The sequence below is a fragment of the Filicampus tigris genome, chromosome 4 (assembly GCF_054856515.1).
Source record: "Filicampus tigris isolate MCC_2025a chromosome 4, RoL_Ftig_1.0, whole genome shotgun sequence".
Taxonomy (NCBI): Eukaryota; Metazoa; Chordata; class Actinopteri; order Syngnathiformes; family Syngnathidae; genus Filicampus; species Filicampus tigris.
Genome location: NC_141220.1, coordinates 3,607,514 through 3,624,122, shown reverse-complemented (window position 1 = coordinate 3,624,122; position 16,609 = coordinate 3,607,514). Strand labels below are relative to the sequence as shown.

Here is a 16,609-nt window from a genome sequence, read left to right as displayed (position 1 = left end):
CCAGTTCACCACCGTGCTGCCCCTCCTGCTTACAATGATACAATTCTCAGTCACAATACAGTTAGTTAATAAACGTCTGCCTAAGGATGATATTCAAGATAACTTGTTTCAGAGCCATCCCATAAGTTCCCTAAATGAACCTCTCTGGTGCTTTGAAGACAGACCCCAAACCGCAATATTGTCACATACCAATTTCCGATTTTACACAGTGAGTCAATATGCTGGACTTTGAAGTTTCAAACTATGCATTGGGAAGTAAAAGGAATTTCAAAACATCAATGTGTGGAGAAGATGGTGTCAGCCAGTGTTTCCTTGTAATGTTCGTTGCTCACTGCAGTGTAGCTGTTCTTCTTCACACATGTATATAATACCTTTTACATTTGTGTCATTCCCCTAATTGTTGGAGTGTGTAAACACATGACTACAATGAATGAATTTTCTTTTTCAGTTTCAGTTGATTTGTCAGTTTGCAGATTTGTTACAAATATGTCAGAGCACTGTCCTTATACCGAGCAACAGTTATGGAACAATAGTTTGGTTCAGAAGGTGTTGCCAAGTAGTTAATAATGGAAAGCAGGCAGTTATGAGGAGGTTTCCCCAGGGTTAATCAATGGGCGTACAGTTTTCTCACAGCTCAATGTTGATCATCAGGGGCCAGTTGTTTAAAAAATATAATCTGGGTCAAAATGATCCGGATGTGGAAATCCCATTTTTTTGCTATCTGGGATCAGGTCATCCATTTTACGATTATGCCGGTTTTTCAAAGGAACATTAGATTGGATCATCCTGATCCAGATATACTCTTTTCTAGATGACCAAATCTGCAGCACTCCAGTGCTCTAAATTTGACAACAAAATCACAATGGAAAGTGGGATAGCTGCAATGTAAAGAACAACAGCTAGAAGAGCCAACATGGGGTCGCTTTAACTGACATCCACTTCTATTTATGATTTCTTTTATAAACACTTATCTGAGCCACAACGGATAACAAATGTAGATAATCAAAATGTGGATATTTGAGTACGTCTTAAAAAAGGGTAAATGTCCAATATTTGATAAAATAAACAATGCTGTATCTTTGAAATGGACACATTGTGATAAATTAATAAAATTGATGTAAATGAATATATCGTTTTTTTCTTGAAATCTGTTTGGGGGTTTATTTCAAGGGAACCAAGATCTATCCATCCATTATCGATACCGCTTATCCTCACAAGGGTGGTGTGCTGAAGCCTATCCCAGCTGTCTTCGGGCAGTAGGCGGGGGACACCCTGAATTGGTTGCCAGCCAATAGCAGGGCACACAGAGACAAACATCCGCACTCAGAATCTCACCTAGGGGCAATTTAGAGAGTCCAATCAACTTACCATTCATGTTTTTGGAATATGGGAGGAAACCGGAGTACCCGGAGAAAACCCACACAGGCACGGGGAGAACATGCAAAGGGAACAATATCATTTTTATTTTTATTTTATTTTTACTTTACTACCGCGAAAGTCTTAATTAGTAGCCCTGTCTACTTTTTCTGCTTCATCACTGTAACAGTTGAGCAAATCAAGTGCAAAATGTAAATACAAGAGTATACACAAAATGACACAAATTTATTGTTACACCAATTTACGTAAAGTTTTACTACATTTTCTTCCTGAAATCTACCTTGCAGTCCGACCCATGGTAAGGATCAGGGTAATCTTCAAATTAAAGTTAAGGTAAAGTACCTCTGCACATACCATGTTAAATTGAGACAACCTACCAAGCCTACTGTAAAAGAACAAACTAACCCTTGGGCCAGTCTTGTTGGAATTGTGTTCTTTGTTAGTGAGTTGGTTGCCCATCCCTTTAGCACTGTCGTTGTATTGACAGAATCTGAACTCAATTTGCGAGTTTATATGGAAGTGTGTGTTAGTGTCTTTGCCTATGACAGTGTGTGTGTGTTGTGTCTGTGCCCTCAAACACAAGACAATTTAAATAGCCTCCGAGGCCTTGCTATTGTTAGAACAGTTGACTGCACTTCCACAGGCCTCAGACCTCGGGTCACGAAGCAACAAACTCAACAATACTCTAAAATGTGATCTTTTCCATTATAAAGTAGAAAAGACGTGGCCACGAGCCAACCTTAAAATTGTATATAATTTTCTCTTTTTATAAAACATTTATTTAATGACACTGAAAATACTCCATTTTTTTTAGTTCATTTATAACGTGTAAATTTATTGATTACAGTCAAATAGTTAAACAAATACAAGAATATCTTTTTCATGTGCAAGTCCAGTGATTCCCAACCTTTATTGAGCCAAGGCACAAATGTTGAGTTCGAAAAATCCCACGGCACACCACCAAACAAAATTATTACAAAACGTGGATATATATTAAGTCAATTATATACTGTACTGTACTTTCTGCTATCTAATAGAATTTCATTTCTTTGTTCTGTCTGTCAATATTCTATATCGCTGGCGTAGATAGATGGACAAAGATACATTATTTGTTATAAAAAAAAGTAATTTTCTGACCAATTAAGTGAAATCTGATCATATCCTTTAGAGCTCTGATGGCACACTAATGTGGTTTGAAATCACTGTACTAGACTGAAACTACCTATTTAAATACCTTTCCTTCAAACCTATAAGTTGTACTATATCTTTTTTCACTAAACGTGAAATTAGATTAAGACATAACTGTGTACAGTATAACATTAATCGATGTTTATTATTAACAGGACTGAAGAAAATCATCTGCCCTAACCACATGATCTAAACTGCCTTGAAATTATATTTTTGGGCAAAATAGAGTGCTGTCTCAGTGTGTGTGTGTGCGTGTGTGTGTGTGAGGGTGTGCGTGTGTGTGTGTGTGTGTGTGGGGGTGTGCATGTTTGTGTTTGTGTGTGATGATTTCAGGTTAGTGCGCAGGATGGCGGGGATGAAGGAACAGCAGTTCCCTGAGGAAAAGCCCTTGCTCCCGGAGCAGAGAGGAACTGATTCAGACATGGTCAGTTAGCTTGCTTAAAAACACCATTATTACTGTTTTATTTCCAGAGCTGGGCTGCGACCCGCCGTCCCCGGTTTCCGTCCTGCATATTCAATGGACCCACGTGGTCCCGTCCTTCACTGGCAACAGCCAATCGGCGTCAATTACATAATCTTTACAGCACACGCAGGTGCCGCACGAGCAGACACGCCGCCAAACAAAGTAACATGATCAAAGAAAAACAACTGACACACACACGCGTAGCATTGTCATCGGTGAAATGAAAACAATATGGGACACATGTCATTGCATCTGTGGAACCGCAAGGTACACCACACCCTTTTATTTTTCATTGTTTCCTTACTCGACCACGTGTCAGGAGTCCGGCACCTCCATGTGACGCGGTATCGGTAAAGTCCGTTCTCGACGCCGGTTGGCTGACTCTGTCCGACTGGGACCACGTGTGTCGATTGAACGTGCAGGACGGAAACCGGGGACGGAGGGTCGCTGCCCAGCTGTGTTTATTTCTATAACTATACATTTAGGCCCTAAACCCTAAGCTTTAGGATATTTATCATTTATTTTTCAATAGTACAGTACTATATTCCAACATAATAACATACTAATTTGAGTGCTGGGTAGATTACTTTTAACCATAACTTAAAGTGGAAGTCAACCCAGACATATTTTTTCCAGAAAATATTCTATGCAGGCCCACTAATTGAAACAAGGCATTCTGATTGATATTGCGTTTGTGAAATGTGAGTTAAGGAGCGAAATCCACCCGTTTTTAGCCATCTCAGTGGGTGGCCATTTTGTCACTTTTGTCGACTGAAAATGACATCACAATTGCTCATGGCTCAAATAACGACCAATCACAGCTCACTGTTTTCTGAAGCTGAACCATGATTGGTCGTTATCTGAGCCTTGAGCAACTTTGATGTCATCTTCAGTCGACAGAAGTGACAAAATGGCTGCTCCCTGAGCTAGCTAAAACGGGTGGATTTGCCATATTCCACAAACGCAATATTAAACAGAATGCCGTCTTTAGACTAGTGGGCAAGCATAGAACATATTCTGGAAACAAACATGTTTGGGTTTACTTACCTTTAACAATATTCTGATTAACAATATTATGATTAAAGCTTCTTAAAAGTGAGAAGAGGTTGAGGACAGAAATGAGCACAAATAAAAAGAGAGTAGCCTATTTGTACTTATAGGAAGGTCAATCACTATAGTCCATTTAAATACCTTTAACCTGGTCAGATAGTAGTTTTTTTTTCTGAAAGTGAGTCTCATTTTTTCCTTCACTAGTTTATTATAATTGAACATAAAAGACATCACAGACACAACACAACAATGGTGTCTTCATTTTCTAGAAAGCAGACAATGCTACAAATTGACCCAAATCCTTCCTGCACAAAATAGCACTGAAATAACGCTTATATGTGATATTGTGTCACACCAATCAATAAAACATCAACGAAGGGAAACCGGCACACTAACTCATCTTTCATGTAACTCATCAAATTGGAGTTTTATAAAATGCAATTGTATATAATACATGGGGATGTTTGTGTTTCACAACACAGCAGGAAAAGGGGGAAGAGGCATCAGGAGGTCAGCCATGCCCTTCGAGCCCCAAGCCCTTCAACAACCCCCCTCCCCACAGTCGTCCTACTCATCGTTGGCATGTCATCGCACGACATTGGCTCCGTCAGACCCGCAGTCGGACCAGCGGAACACTTCCGGTAAAAACCAAAGCAAGAAAAAACACAAACTAAAATACAAAACATTGACATCAGAAAAAATACATAACAGAGAGTTGTGTTCACTTCTCTTGAATCTAAATATATGGTGCATATGATTTACAAAGTAGATAATCTGAAAGATCATCTCTTTTCTTGTTCTGAATCAAATGAAGGTTAGGGTTTGACTGTTTGCTGAATATTTGACCAATTACTTTAAGTAAAAATGTTCACCAGAGATATTTGATACGGAAAGATTCACATACATACTGGGGGTCCAGGAAGGGACATTTGAAGCAAGATGGATGAAATGGGTTGAATATGAAAGAAAAATGAATGACATCACAAATTTGGAGGTGTGAAAGTAGATCATGACTGCAAATTAAATATATGGGGCTCATATATCACCGTTGATTACTTAATTTTTGATGTTGTGATTTTTTATTTATTTATTTATTTATTTATTTGTTTATGTTTAGGCTCTTTAGTAGACCTCTTTTTCATTTAAAGACCATTTTCCTAAATACAAATGGATGTTGCCGTAAGAATAATTCTATCTGCATGTGGACATGACAATGTTTTTTTCTGTATTCAAATGTTTCATCAGACACGCCTTGTCTTGTTTGTTGTTCAATAAATAAAGATGTAAGTGAAAAATAAGTGCACTAGAAATGTGAAGGGTAAAATACAGTAACTACCAATGACTGTTCATGTCGACATGCAGTTTCGAATGAAGTGCAATTTGACTAGGATTGAAGGTAGGATTGAAGAAAACAGTCATAGACAAAGGGTATATGTGTATGTGATAGATGCACAGATAAGGGTTATATGGCTATGTCCAATAACAATCAAACACTTGAATAATAGAATGCAGTTTACCATACACTTCTGTTAAGAGCAGAAAAAAACAATAATAGTTGTCACTAAAATTACTTTAAAGTGAGAAAAGTCATATAATATACATATTGACTGTGAATTAAATAAGAGAATTAGGCCATGCTTTTTTGTGTTCCAAGTTAAAATTATTTAAAAAATGAACTGGAAAAGTTATGGCAAACTGTAAATGCTAACGTACGCATTGATTATAAATGATACAGTACGTGACCCAAACTTAGCTTTTATCAACTTGCTGGGAACACTGAATGTAAATAAGTACATTGTAATTCGTGGTCGGACAAACATGTTTAAATTCCATCCATCCATCCATCCATCCATCCATCCATCCATCCATCCATCCATCCATCCATCCATCCATCCATCCATCCATCCTTCCATCCATCCATCCATCCATCCACCCATCCATCCATCCATCCATCCATCCATCCATCCATCCATCCATCCATCCATTCATCCATTCATCCATCATCTTCTGCTTATCCGGGGTCGGGTCATGGGGCCAGCAGCTAGCAGAGAAGCCCAGACTTCTCTCTCCACTTTTAGCACTTCCAGGGGAAGCCCGAAGTGTTCCCAGGCCAACTGGGAGACAGTCGCTATAGTGAGTCTTCCCCGGGGCCTCCCACCCGCGGGACATGCCTGGAACACCTCAGCAGGAAGGTGTCAAGAAGGCATTCGAACCAGATGTCTGAGCCACTTCATCTGGCTCCTCATGATATGGAGGCCCCTACTCTGAGCCCCTCCCGGAAGACCGGACATCTCACTCTATCTCCAAGCAGTGTTGGGACAGTTCATTTTCTACTCACACTAATCAAAGTTCAATTCACAAATTTGAAAATGAAGTAGTTCAGTTCATAGTTTATAATTCACATTTTCAAAAAGGTAGTTCATAGCTGTCACACTCTCTAAACTCCTCCCTAAATCCTTCAGGTAATGGCAAATTGGTGACCCACGACTACAGAGTACCCCCAAGCCACCTGCTTGATCAGCTATCTCCACTACATTTTCAGTGTCCCCCCCCAGCCCCCACATGCCAGTCAACTCGAGCAAAATCCAAAGAGAAAACACTCGAATGCCTACCATTGACTATAAACAGTAACTTACCTTACTATTTGTTGTCAACCAACACAGATTTTCAGAGTGAGTTAACCGCCTCATGCTGTTCCTGCCACCAACCCTCCCCCTCCAAGCTGTCATCATTTTGATGATGCATGCTGCCATGCGAGGGTCAGTGGCTTGCCAAATCCACCAAAATGTGTTCATCCCCTGCATATGAAGGCTCATTTACCACGTGTTTAACCAGGTTTTCTCCTAGAAGTCTACCAAAACCTGGAATTCTTGAACAATAATGGACTGTGGTTCAAGAGCTATTCACAGACTCCAAAACGAGTGCATTCACAAAAACCTTTATTAGGCAGAAATACACTACATTATATTGCCCAAAATATGAACAAATTCATGAACTTTCATTCATTTAACTTGTTCAGGGGTCTCAAAGAAAGCGCTTGGGCACTGCAGCGGAAACTTATTTTGGCCACTTATATCCTCAGTCTTATTCTTTCGGCCACAGCTTTTGACCACAGGTGATGGTGGGAATGTAGATCAATTGGTTAATTGATAGCTTTATCTATATCGACTCAGCTCCTTCTTCACCATGACAGACTGCTACAGAGTGTGCACCACTGACACTGCACCGATACGCCTGTCGATCTCCCGTACCATTCTTTACTCAGTCATGAACAAGACCCCAAGATACTTTCACTTGGGAAAGGATCTCATCCCGACCTGGAGAGGGCACCCCACCCTCTTCCAACTGAAGGACATGGTCTCAGATCTTGAGGTGCTGATTTTCATCCCAACTGCTTGACACTCGGCTGTGATCCGCTCCAGAGTGAGAGTTGGCGAGCACGACTGGAAGATGTCAAGTACCACAACTTCTGCAAAAAAATAGAGATGCAATACTGAGGCCACTAAACCAGACCTCCTCAATTCCTTGGCTGGACCTAGAAATTTTGTCCATATAGGTTTTGAACAGAATCGGGGACACAAGGCAGCCTTGGCGGAGTCCAACCTTCTCTGGAAACGACTCATTACCAGACTGACACCTGTTGTACAGGGACTGAATAGCCCGTATCCCCATACTCCCGAAGCACGCTCCACAGAACTCCCCAAGGGACACAGTTGGATGCCTTCTCTCAATCTACAAAACACATGTAGGCTGATTGCGTCCATTCATTGGACAGTGTGTGTGTTGTTGTTCTTTTTTTAATTTGGGGTGGGGTCATTACTAGGAGATAATGGTTTTAATTCAATTAGCATGTAGCATTAGCACGATTGGAGAGTACTGTATTTCCGAACCAGCGCGGCCACAGGTTTGCTGCCATCTTCTGGTGATAAAAAATAGTATTTCTGTATGTATGTATTTTCTACTGTGGTCAACAACTTAACAACTTAAACTTAACCATTATTAAGTTGATGTCAGAGGCTACGGACTGGTAGAAATTTGAACATGTGCTGTAATTGGTTCCCGGCTGGACTTTTGACATGGCCAGTATTGGTATAGGGTGTTTCAATATTGAAAATAGCGCCACTACAGCCACCCTTAACTCGCTATACTGCCTACACTTCCTACAAACTTAGTGTACTCAATTCCAAACCTGTTGTGATAGTGGTCGTGTGGTCGAATCCAGGGCTTGTCCGTGTAGGGTTTATTTTTCAATAAATCAATAGAGGCTCTTCAGAATATAGAGGAGCCCTCTTTAAAATGGGCTTAACAACCATTGATCTTTTCATTATTAGCTGGGAAAAATATGGTTATAAATTAAAAAAATAAACAACAATTCATATTGTCACACTCAAATGTGTGCAACTATGCCAGTAAGTGTTTGTATATTTACAGGATTCTAGTAAATATCTGTAACTGTTGCTGAATGAGGCTCATTCTTCTCCCATCAAACACCTTTTTGTCCGCAATTTTGTCAAGTGCAGCCACATTTGGCTGTGGTAAAATAGTTGGCCTAAGAGTAGGTAAGGTGCATGAATAAAATAATTTCATTCTCTGAAGCAAGCATACAGTACTCTCGCTATCGTTGGAGGGTGGATAATATAGAGAAGAGTGCCACCTGCTGGTCTAAACGCTGCTTTGTTGTTATTCTAATTCTAATAGTATTACAATCTCTCCAGCCACCGAATATCTATATGGATTTTTCAAGTTTGTGGAGCTGGACCTTATCTTAACTGAAGGAGAGTCATTTCTTTACTCCAGTAAGCTTCATGAGGTTGCAGGGAAAATAAAATACCTGTGCTCAAAAACATGTTACAATATGTACTGTAACTATTTGGGCCAAACAAAAAAATAAATAAAAATTACTTATTGCTAATAAAATGTTCTTGTCAGTACATTAGAATCAGAACAGAAACTAATTTCTCCATAACTAACTATAACTATATTACTTATTAAGTTCATTTGTCATCAAGATGCATACTTTTGGCATTTTCCAAATTTGGGATTTTTTTACTTGAATTTTGAAGCCAACTTTGTTGTTGTTGTTCCTTTTTAATATTTAATTGTTTTTTGGGCTGTGAAGGACGCCCCCTGCACTGTTACCAAATGACTATATGTTATTTTTACTACCCGTGTTAAAATCCAGCACACCCTCACTTTTCAGATGAATCTTCAATGTCATACCTTAAAAACATTTGAGAGGTGAAAACTGACCAGCATTATTGAAGCCAGAATGGATGTTTGCTTTTCATAGTTTGAAAACAAAACTATAACTATCCATTAATACTTCAAACATGAAAGTGATCAAGTGGTTCGACATAAGCGTGCACCGCTTGTTATGACCCAAGAGCCATGATTGTGAATACGTATTTAATATACGTTTTAAAGAAAACCATGTTCCACCATTAATTAGTGTCTTCCCTTCCTCTTTCTCTGTCTTTCTCTCTGCAGGAGAACTGTGAACAGCTGATGCCAGTAGGCGATTGGAAGGTATGCTGCTATTGTTGTCTTGATCTCTTAATCTTTTGTGGTCCTGCCATCTGTTGAACGTCATATGAAATATATTTTGCCATTTCAATCCTTCTGGTTTCCTTGGGGACTACAGTGTGGGTCGTAGGGATGAAAAATAGAGAGAATGGTAAAGCTAAGAATGACTGCTTTAAACATGCACATGCATTTTAAAGCACTTTGTTACATTCTCTCTTTGAAACAATGTTTTCATACCCTTTTGTTTTTTTTTTTTTCAACTTAGAGATCGAAGAAAACGTTATAATTACTCAGGCTGTTGACTGACTGCACTCTTACATTCACAAGACAAGACTCGCCATATGTGTTAGCTACAGGTACTCTACATATGAAATTCTGAACATATTTATTAATCTTTAATGTAATACACAATATATATTTGTATATATGAGGCATGCCAGAAAGGTTCCTTGAGTGGTGAGGCTGCCTCACCATGACAACGTGCCCGCTCACAATGTAATGAGCCTCCGCCAGTACATTTCCTCTTTCCCAAGCTCAAAGGGAGTAATCAAGGGGATCTATTTTGAAGACATGGAGGACATCAAAATGTTCTGTGATGATGGAGCTGAGGATGATCCTGGAATAATCTTTCCAGGCGTGCATGAAGGCTAGGGGTTGACCATCGAGCCTCGAGAATCAATTGGAAATGGGACAAAAATTCTTCCTATTGAAGAAATTGAAAAACTTGGGTTCCTAGTTTTGATGCCTAGTCTGCCAACCCAAAAAAAAAAAGACACCATTTACCAACGGATAACCCGCACAAAGTGCAGCGTGGACTGCAGCAATTGAAAAAGTGGCTTAATTTTGTTAGAACTAAATGACACGTTGGCACAGCGTAACCCTTGCAATAAGATTGCATTGTGCAAACCAGGTTGTGCGACTAAATTGATTACGCACCTGCGGATACCTGGCATAGAAGTTAAGAAGTGCCCTGTCTTTGATGTGCTACAGTTACTCCAGCTCCAACCCTCAGCCGAGCACAGCACATGAAGCAGGTGAATCAAACAATAAAATATGTTCATGCCAACATTACTGAGGCAGCTGACAAGTTAAACTAGGCCTAAAACTCCCAAAATGTTCTTGAAATTGAGGTGTGAGGATTAGCTGTATCCAAAGAGGTCCATGGTGCTCGGTAGAAGCATGGGGGCTATGTAAAACCATCACCATAAGAAGCAGTAATGCACCCCTAAAGCGGTTGTCCCCACTCCCCAACCACAGGGTCATGGGCCACTTTAGACTGGGCCGCTGCGGGCCGCACAAATGAAAGATAAAACAAAACAAAAACACAGTTCCGGTTTATTTATTATCCAAAGATGAACAATATTTTATTGTAAAAAGTGATCCGGTGACCCAGTGAGGATTCAACACAAAAGCCTATGCCCAAGAAGAAAAAGAAAGGTGCATTTCACGGACAATAGCAGGAGACTTACTTGAAATGTGAATGATAAATGTGAATTTATCGTGACGGATGATTACCACGTACCAGGCCTGTTCTGAACAATATGTGTCGAGTTTTTCTCCAATGAGTCATTGAAGCCTTCAACTAATTTGTCACCAAATGTAAATGCCTTGAGAATGTCATACTTGGCTGCTAACCACATTGCGAAGGATAAATAGTCATTCAGTATTGTTAAAAAAAAAAAAAAGGATTCGCATTTATTGTTGTCAATGAAAGCCCCCCCACCCTTTACCCCAATAAGTCAGTAGTATCAACATCTGTAAAAAGAAAGCTAGCATAGTACGAATTAAGAGGATTAGCGCTGACTTTTCTCTTTCCCATGTAACCATGTGAAAACCATTGTTTTCAAAGCTTGTAACTATTCCATCTTAGTGTTTTAATGATGTACATACACAATTGTTTAGTATTGTTTAAGAAAACTGAAATCCTATAGCTCAAAAACTTGACAAGATAGAGGAAATCTGAGATCAGCTTTGGCTAAAATTTGTAAAAAAAAAAATTAAAAAACTAAAATAGCTTTCAGACCTAACTCAGCAAAAATTGTGTTCCCCAGTGTAATCAATTATTTAATTAATGAATTACTTTTGACATCTGTAATTTCAACATCTGTTTTTTCTTCACATCTTTATGACACTTAATAATTGTGAAAAGCTAAGTAAACCTTTTAGCTGTCCTATTGTCATTTCCTTCACCTACTGTACATCATACATTACAGTATAACCAAAGGTTGTACTTTTGTATTTTTAATGTCATTACCCAATGGTAAACTTATTTCATGCTATTTAGCTGTTGAGTTCAATCTGGCAAATAGCTAGTATTTCTTCTTTTCCCATCCCTTCAAACTGCCCTCATGTCTCCCCTCACCACATCTCTCAACCTGGGTGGTTGTTTAGTACTACCAATTTTTGATACAGTTGTTTTTTTTCATGTGAAATCAACATACAATGCAGCTATTTTGGTGCATTTGCATAGCTTTTTGCTATCTGAATTATCTAGTGAATGCACCGATTATTCCAGTAACAACTTTCTATTTCCTGCAGTTCATTTGTCTAGATGACTGCATTGTGTCATTGTGACTCCCACATAGACTCACAGCGTTGCTCCACAATGCTGAACCAAACACTGGCACATAGCCTTGAAGCTGATATGTAGCTGTGGTGCTGATGAGAGAGGATGCGTAAAAGACTGCCAAAACATTGTATCTAATTGTATGATGGAGAGGCATAGTTCTGAGCCAATCCTCGCCTGCATACACCACCCCCACGTTATTGTTGCCTATAGCGCGTGAGACGAATGCGAGGCGAGGGGGAGGGCATCCGCTTAAAAGTCTGGGTGCGGGTAGCTCCCAAGCAGACAAAGACACTGCAGCAGTGTGCATCATCTATCATCCAGCCTTTTCGTTCTTCAGCGGGTGCTGAGCAGAACCTAGTCCCTTAAAACACGAGAGGCTTGGCTGCTCATCTGCCTGCCTGCATCTTGCTCCTTTTCTTTAGCCACTGAGAGAACATTTACTGTGGAATCATGCCTGAATGCTGGGACGGGGTGAGTGGACTAGACTGCGGGCAGCCTGTATGCTGCGGCGAGTGATGCGTATGATACAGTATGAGTGAAGTAGCTTGTGATATGCTGCATTTGTCAGTTGCATGCCATTGGAATTTATCTTTGTAAATTTGTATTTGATGAAAATAAAAATAATATAATGCGGATTTTGGGGGGCTAAAATGTGCACATGGGAGTAGTTGCAAAACTAATAACAAAAGAAGTGGCATATTCTGGCTGCTATGTACAGTATAATCTTGCTTTACACTTTGTTTACACGCAAAGCTGAAACTGCAGTGTCAGAGGAAATGATGGGTCATTCTGTTGATTTAGCCTACTGACACACTTAAGTATGCCACCACGGATGCTCTTTTCCACTGCGGATAAACGTGTGTACATATGTCTATGTGTACATGTACTTGCGCGTGGGTGTACGTGACTGTTGAAAGAAAGCATTACCGGTAATCCTCTTTGTTAACCTTGACATTAAATGTGCAAAAATTGGCTTGCTGTCTGCTAAATAAAATGAAAGTATGAATATGATCATATTTTAGCTTTTGGGGGGAATTACACATTGAGTATGTGGAAAAATAGATAATTCCAAGAAATCCATGCAGAAAATGATTTTCTACTGCGACATAGGAGCCATGTCCGATGATTCTGGCTTCTCGACATCTGAAGGTCATCATGTTAGCAGCACTTAATACTGTTTTTACCATTTGCAATCCAATCCTTCTAACAAGTCTGATGCAGTAAGTGCCTCAAATAAACACTGATTCGACCGTGTGTTAATCCTGAAATAATTACAAGTTAATCTTACTGAATTAGGTCCTATCGCATGGCTGTATGACTGCAACACTATTTGACGACGAAGTAGTGGGTGATTATGCAGTGTTTTTCATCATTCAGCTGCATCATAGTGAGTCATTTGGACATCATGTCAATAACTCCGTGTTTATCATGTTGAATTGAAATTGTGGGCACGCAGCATTTGAGATGCTACATTGAGGTGTCGATCTACAAGAGGTGGGTGCAGAGATGTTTTCTTGGTGGAGTGTGACATAGTGATGGGAAGAGAGGAGAAATTGTGACCACCCATTGAGATTGAAGCCCTATGTGCCATCAGACCATCAGTCGAGCTTTCTCCACCGTTAAATACCTCAACTGGTCAACATGTTCTGCATACGTGTTCTTTCTTTGTGTGATTATGTAAACATGTATCTTCACCTCCATTTAAATGTTGCTGGCTGTGACTGACTGACAAAATGTGGGTCAGGTCTATGCACCCATGAACTATTGCAGAACATTTGTTATTTATTAAATGCGAGAAAAAAATCATTAATACGCACAGAACAGACTCATATACGATGAATAATATGCTTACTGGCTTCCATTAATATATATAAAAAATGTTTTAAAAAATTAAAAAAAAAAGAAAGAAAAAAACCACCTGAAATGAAATTAATGCCTTCATATTCTGCATGAGCGGAATTGTTTGTTTGCAGAGGAGTCAGGTGAGCAACCAGGTGAACAAAAGTGTTTTTCTTCACAGGAACATGATGTTGAGACCCCTTATGGTATGCTGCATGTGGTTATCCGCGGGGCACCCAAAGGGAACAAGCCTGCTATCCTCACCTATCATGATGTGGGACTGAACCGTGAGTAGCGTGTATTTCTTCCTTGACAGATATGACATTTTTTTATTTCTTATTTTATTTCTTTTATCAAGGTGTTACTTCTCATGATAATTGGCTACATCGACGGCTGTGGACACACACACACACACACACACACACACACACATGCATGCACATGCACAAACACGTACAAAGTGAGAAATGCGGATCACCGGTGTGACAGCTATGAAGACAATTAGGAACACAATTGTAAACAGGACAAACAACACATTTATTTTTAAAGGTGAAAAAACCCGTTTTGTTTTGTTTTCTGTAGAAAGTCAATATTACCCATGGATTACATTTTCCGAATTACATATACATATTCTTCATATTTGAATTAGGGTCAGTGTAAATTGTAGTCATAGATTGTAGCCATGGGGTAATATCCATACTAGTGGTGAGGACCTAAATATTATCATATATTTGTCATGTCAACAAATGATTTGCATCTGATAATGTTCTTCAGCACTAAAAGCAGAATTTGACAGTGAGTTGAGAATTGGCTTCCACACTGTTAATGTAAATGTTCAAGGTCGCAGCAATGTGAGTAATTTCAGAGACAGCGACATATAATGTGACAAAAGTCAGTAAAGACAGGTGCTGAGATATGACAAAATAAGAAAACCGGAGCAGGGATGGGATTGACAAGAAAAATGTCGAGGAGGCAAATGAACAGGTCAGTGGGAAAAACAGTGATGAAAAGTAGGTCAGAAAAACATCTATGTCCTGTGGAGGGAGGCAGGGCGGAGCCAGCGGCAATGCAGATGCTTTATCGAGAGAGGTTGGGGGGTTGAGAATAGCGTGCTGTAGTGGAAGCGGTGCGCATCACTCTAAAATCTGCCTTTGTGCTCTTGTTTCTAAAGGTAATGCTAAATTTGGCATGAAAAATAACCCAAAATATAAAAAAAATATCAATCTAGTCCTTTGAATCAGGGGAGTTTATAATACATAAAATATATATATAGCTAATCAATATATGCAGCAGAACAGTTAAGATGATTATTGTTCACAACCAGTAAAAAGGAGGAAAAAGAAAAACAAAACAGGATGTGAACGGAAAAAAGAGAACATTTCATTTGACTCAGGGAACAGAAATGAGGTCACAGAGCACAACTGCAAAATTAATCCATAGATGCATTTGTGTGTGGTTGTAGGACTGCAGAGAAGAGAGGAAGATGAGTAAAAGAGAGAGAATCAAACTGAGAGAAGGAGAAAGTAGGTCATGGAATCAGTGAGAGTGCAGACTGTAAACTGCAGATGGATAATTCAACGAGAACATTTTCTCACCTACAGTATGTCCTTATGCAGCAATCGATGTTGTTGGCTACATCATGGAATTGGACAAAGTGACATATACTTGGAGTCAAAAGAGAGCCACAGTGTTCCTCCTCTATTTTCTGTCCGGAACCCAGATGTCAGGCTCATTAAACCAGTTAATTAACACTGCTCACTTCAAGCCTAAGGAAGGCACAATGTTGCTGCATGGTTTCACCGAGTCTGACATGCATACAGGCTCAAAGTAGGCCAATCAAAGTCAGTAGAGAGGAGGGCACATGGAGGGCTGACATTTATTATACATGGAAATAGTTCACAATTTTGTTTTTGATCTGGCTGAAAATATTCAAGAGATATTTACATTTGAATGGGAGCTTATTTTCTCACAAACCAGTGGTTTGTAACCAAATACTCACATCTCCAAGTACCACCTTATTTACTGACATGAAAGTTAAGTAGCATAGTAGCCTAAAGTGTTCATCAAAAAAAAAGAAAAACAGAGGTTTTATTTCTAAGACGTGTATTTAATATTATTGTCAGCCACTGTATCATTTACGCATTTGTATTAGTGCGGCACCTAAGCATAGTAAAAAAAACAAAATCAAAAACATAATAATGATAACATTAAAGTGGAAGTCAACCCTCCAAAATTCTTCATAGTTATATGTTCTTTGCATCTTCGCTAGTCTAAACACGGAATTCTGATTAAGATTGCGTTTGTGGAATATGAGTTAGGCAGGAAAATCCGCCCGTTTTTAGCCATCTCAGGGGGGGGCCATTTTGTCACAGTAGCTCGGTGCTCAGGTAACCACCAATCATGGCTCAGCTTCAGAAAACAGGTGAGCCATGATTGGTCGTTACCTGAGCCCTGAGCAACTGTGATGTTATTTTCAATTGACGGAATTGACAAAATGGCCGCCCCCAGAAATGGGTAAAAACGGGTGGATTTTGCTTGTTAACTCAAATTCCACGAACGCAATATTTATCAGAATGCCGTGTTTCGACTAGAGGGCCTGC

At 39.5% G+C, this 16,609-nt stretch overlaps 1 protein-coding gene across 6 annotated transcripts in view; it reads left to right on the top strand.

The window, feature by feature from the left end:
• The window catches only part of ndrg4 (NDRG family member 4), a 68,654-nt gene that overhangs the window by 38,148 nt on the left and 13,897 nt on the right, over positions 1–16,609 (top strand). For 2 of the 6 annotated variants that reach the window (XM_086028039.1, XM_086028037.1), the window contains 4 exons: positions 2,899–2,989; positions 4,561–4,719; positions 9,566–9,604; positions 14,191–14,296. In XM_086028039.1, the coding sequence (XP_085884165.1) occupies positions 2,912–2,989; positions 4,561–4,719; positions 9,566–9,604; positions 14,191–14,296 (382 nt within the window). In that variant the 5' untranslated portion in view covers positions 2,899–2,911. Of the gene's footprint in view, positions 1–2,832; positions 2,990–4,560; positions 4,720–9,565; positions 9,605–12,438; positions 12,642–14,190; positions 14,297–16,609 lie in introns of those variants that run through there. The other 4 variants (XM_086028034.1, XM_086028036.1, XM_086028038.1 and 1 more) reach the window with 3 other exon arrangements.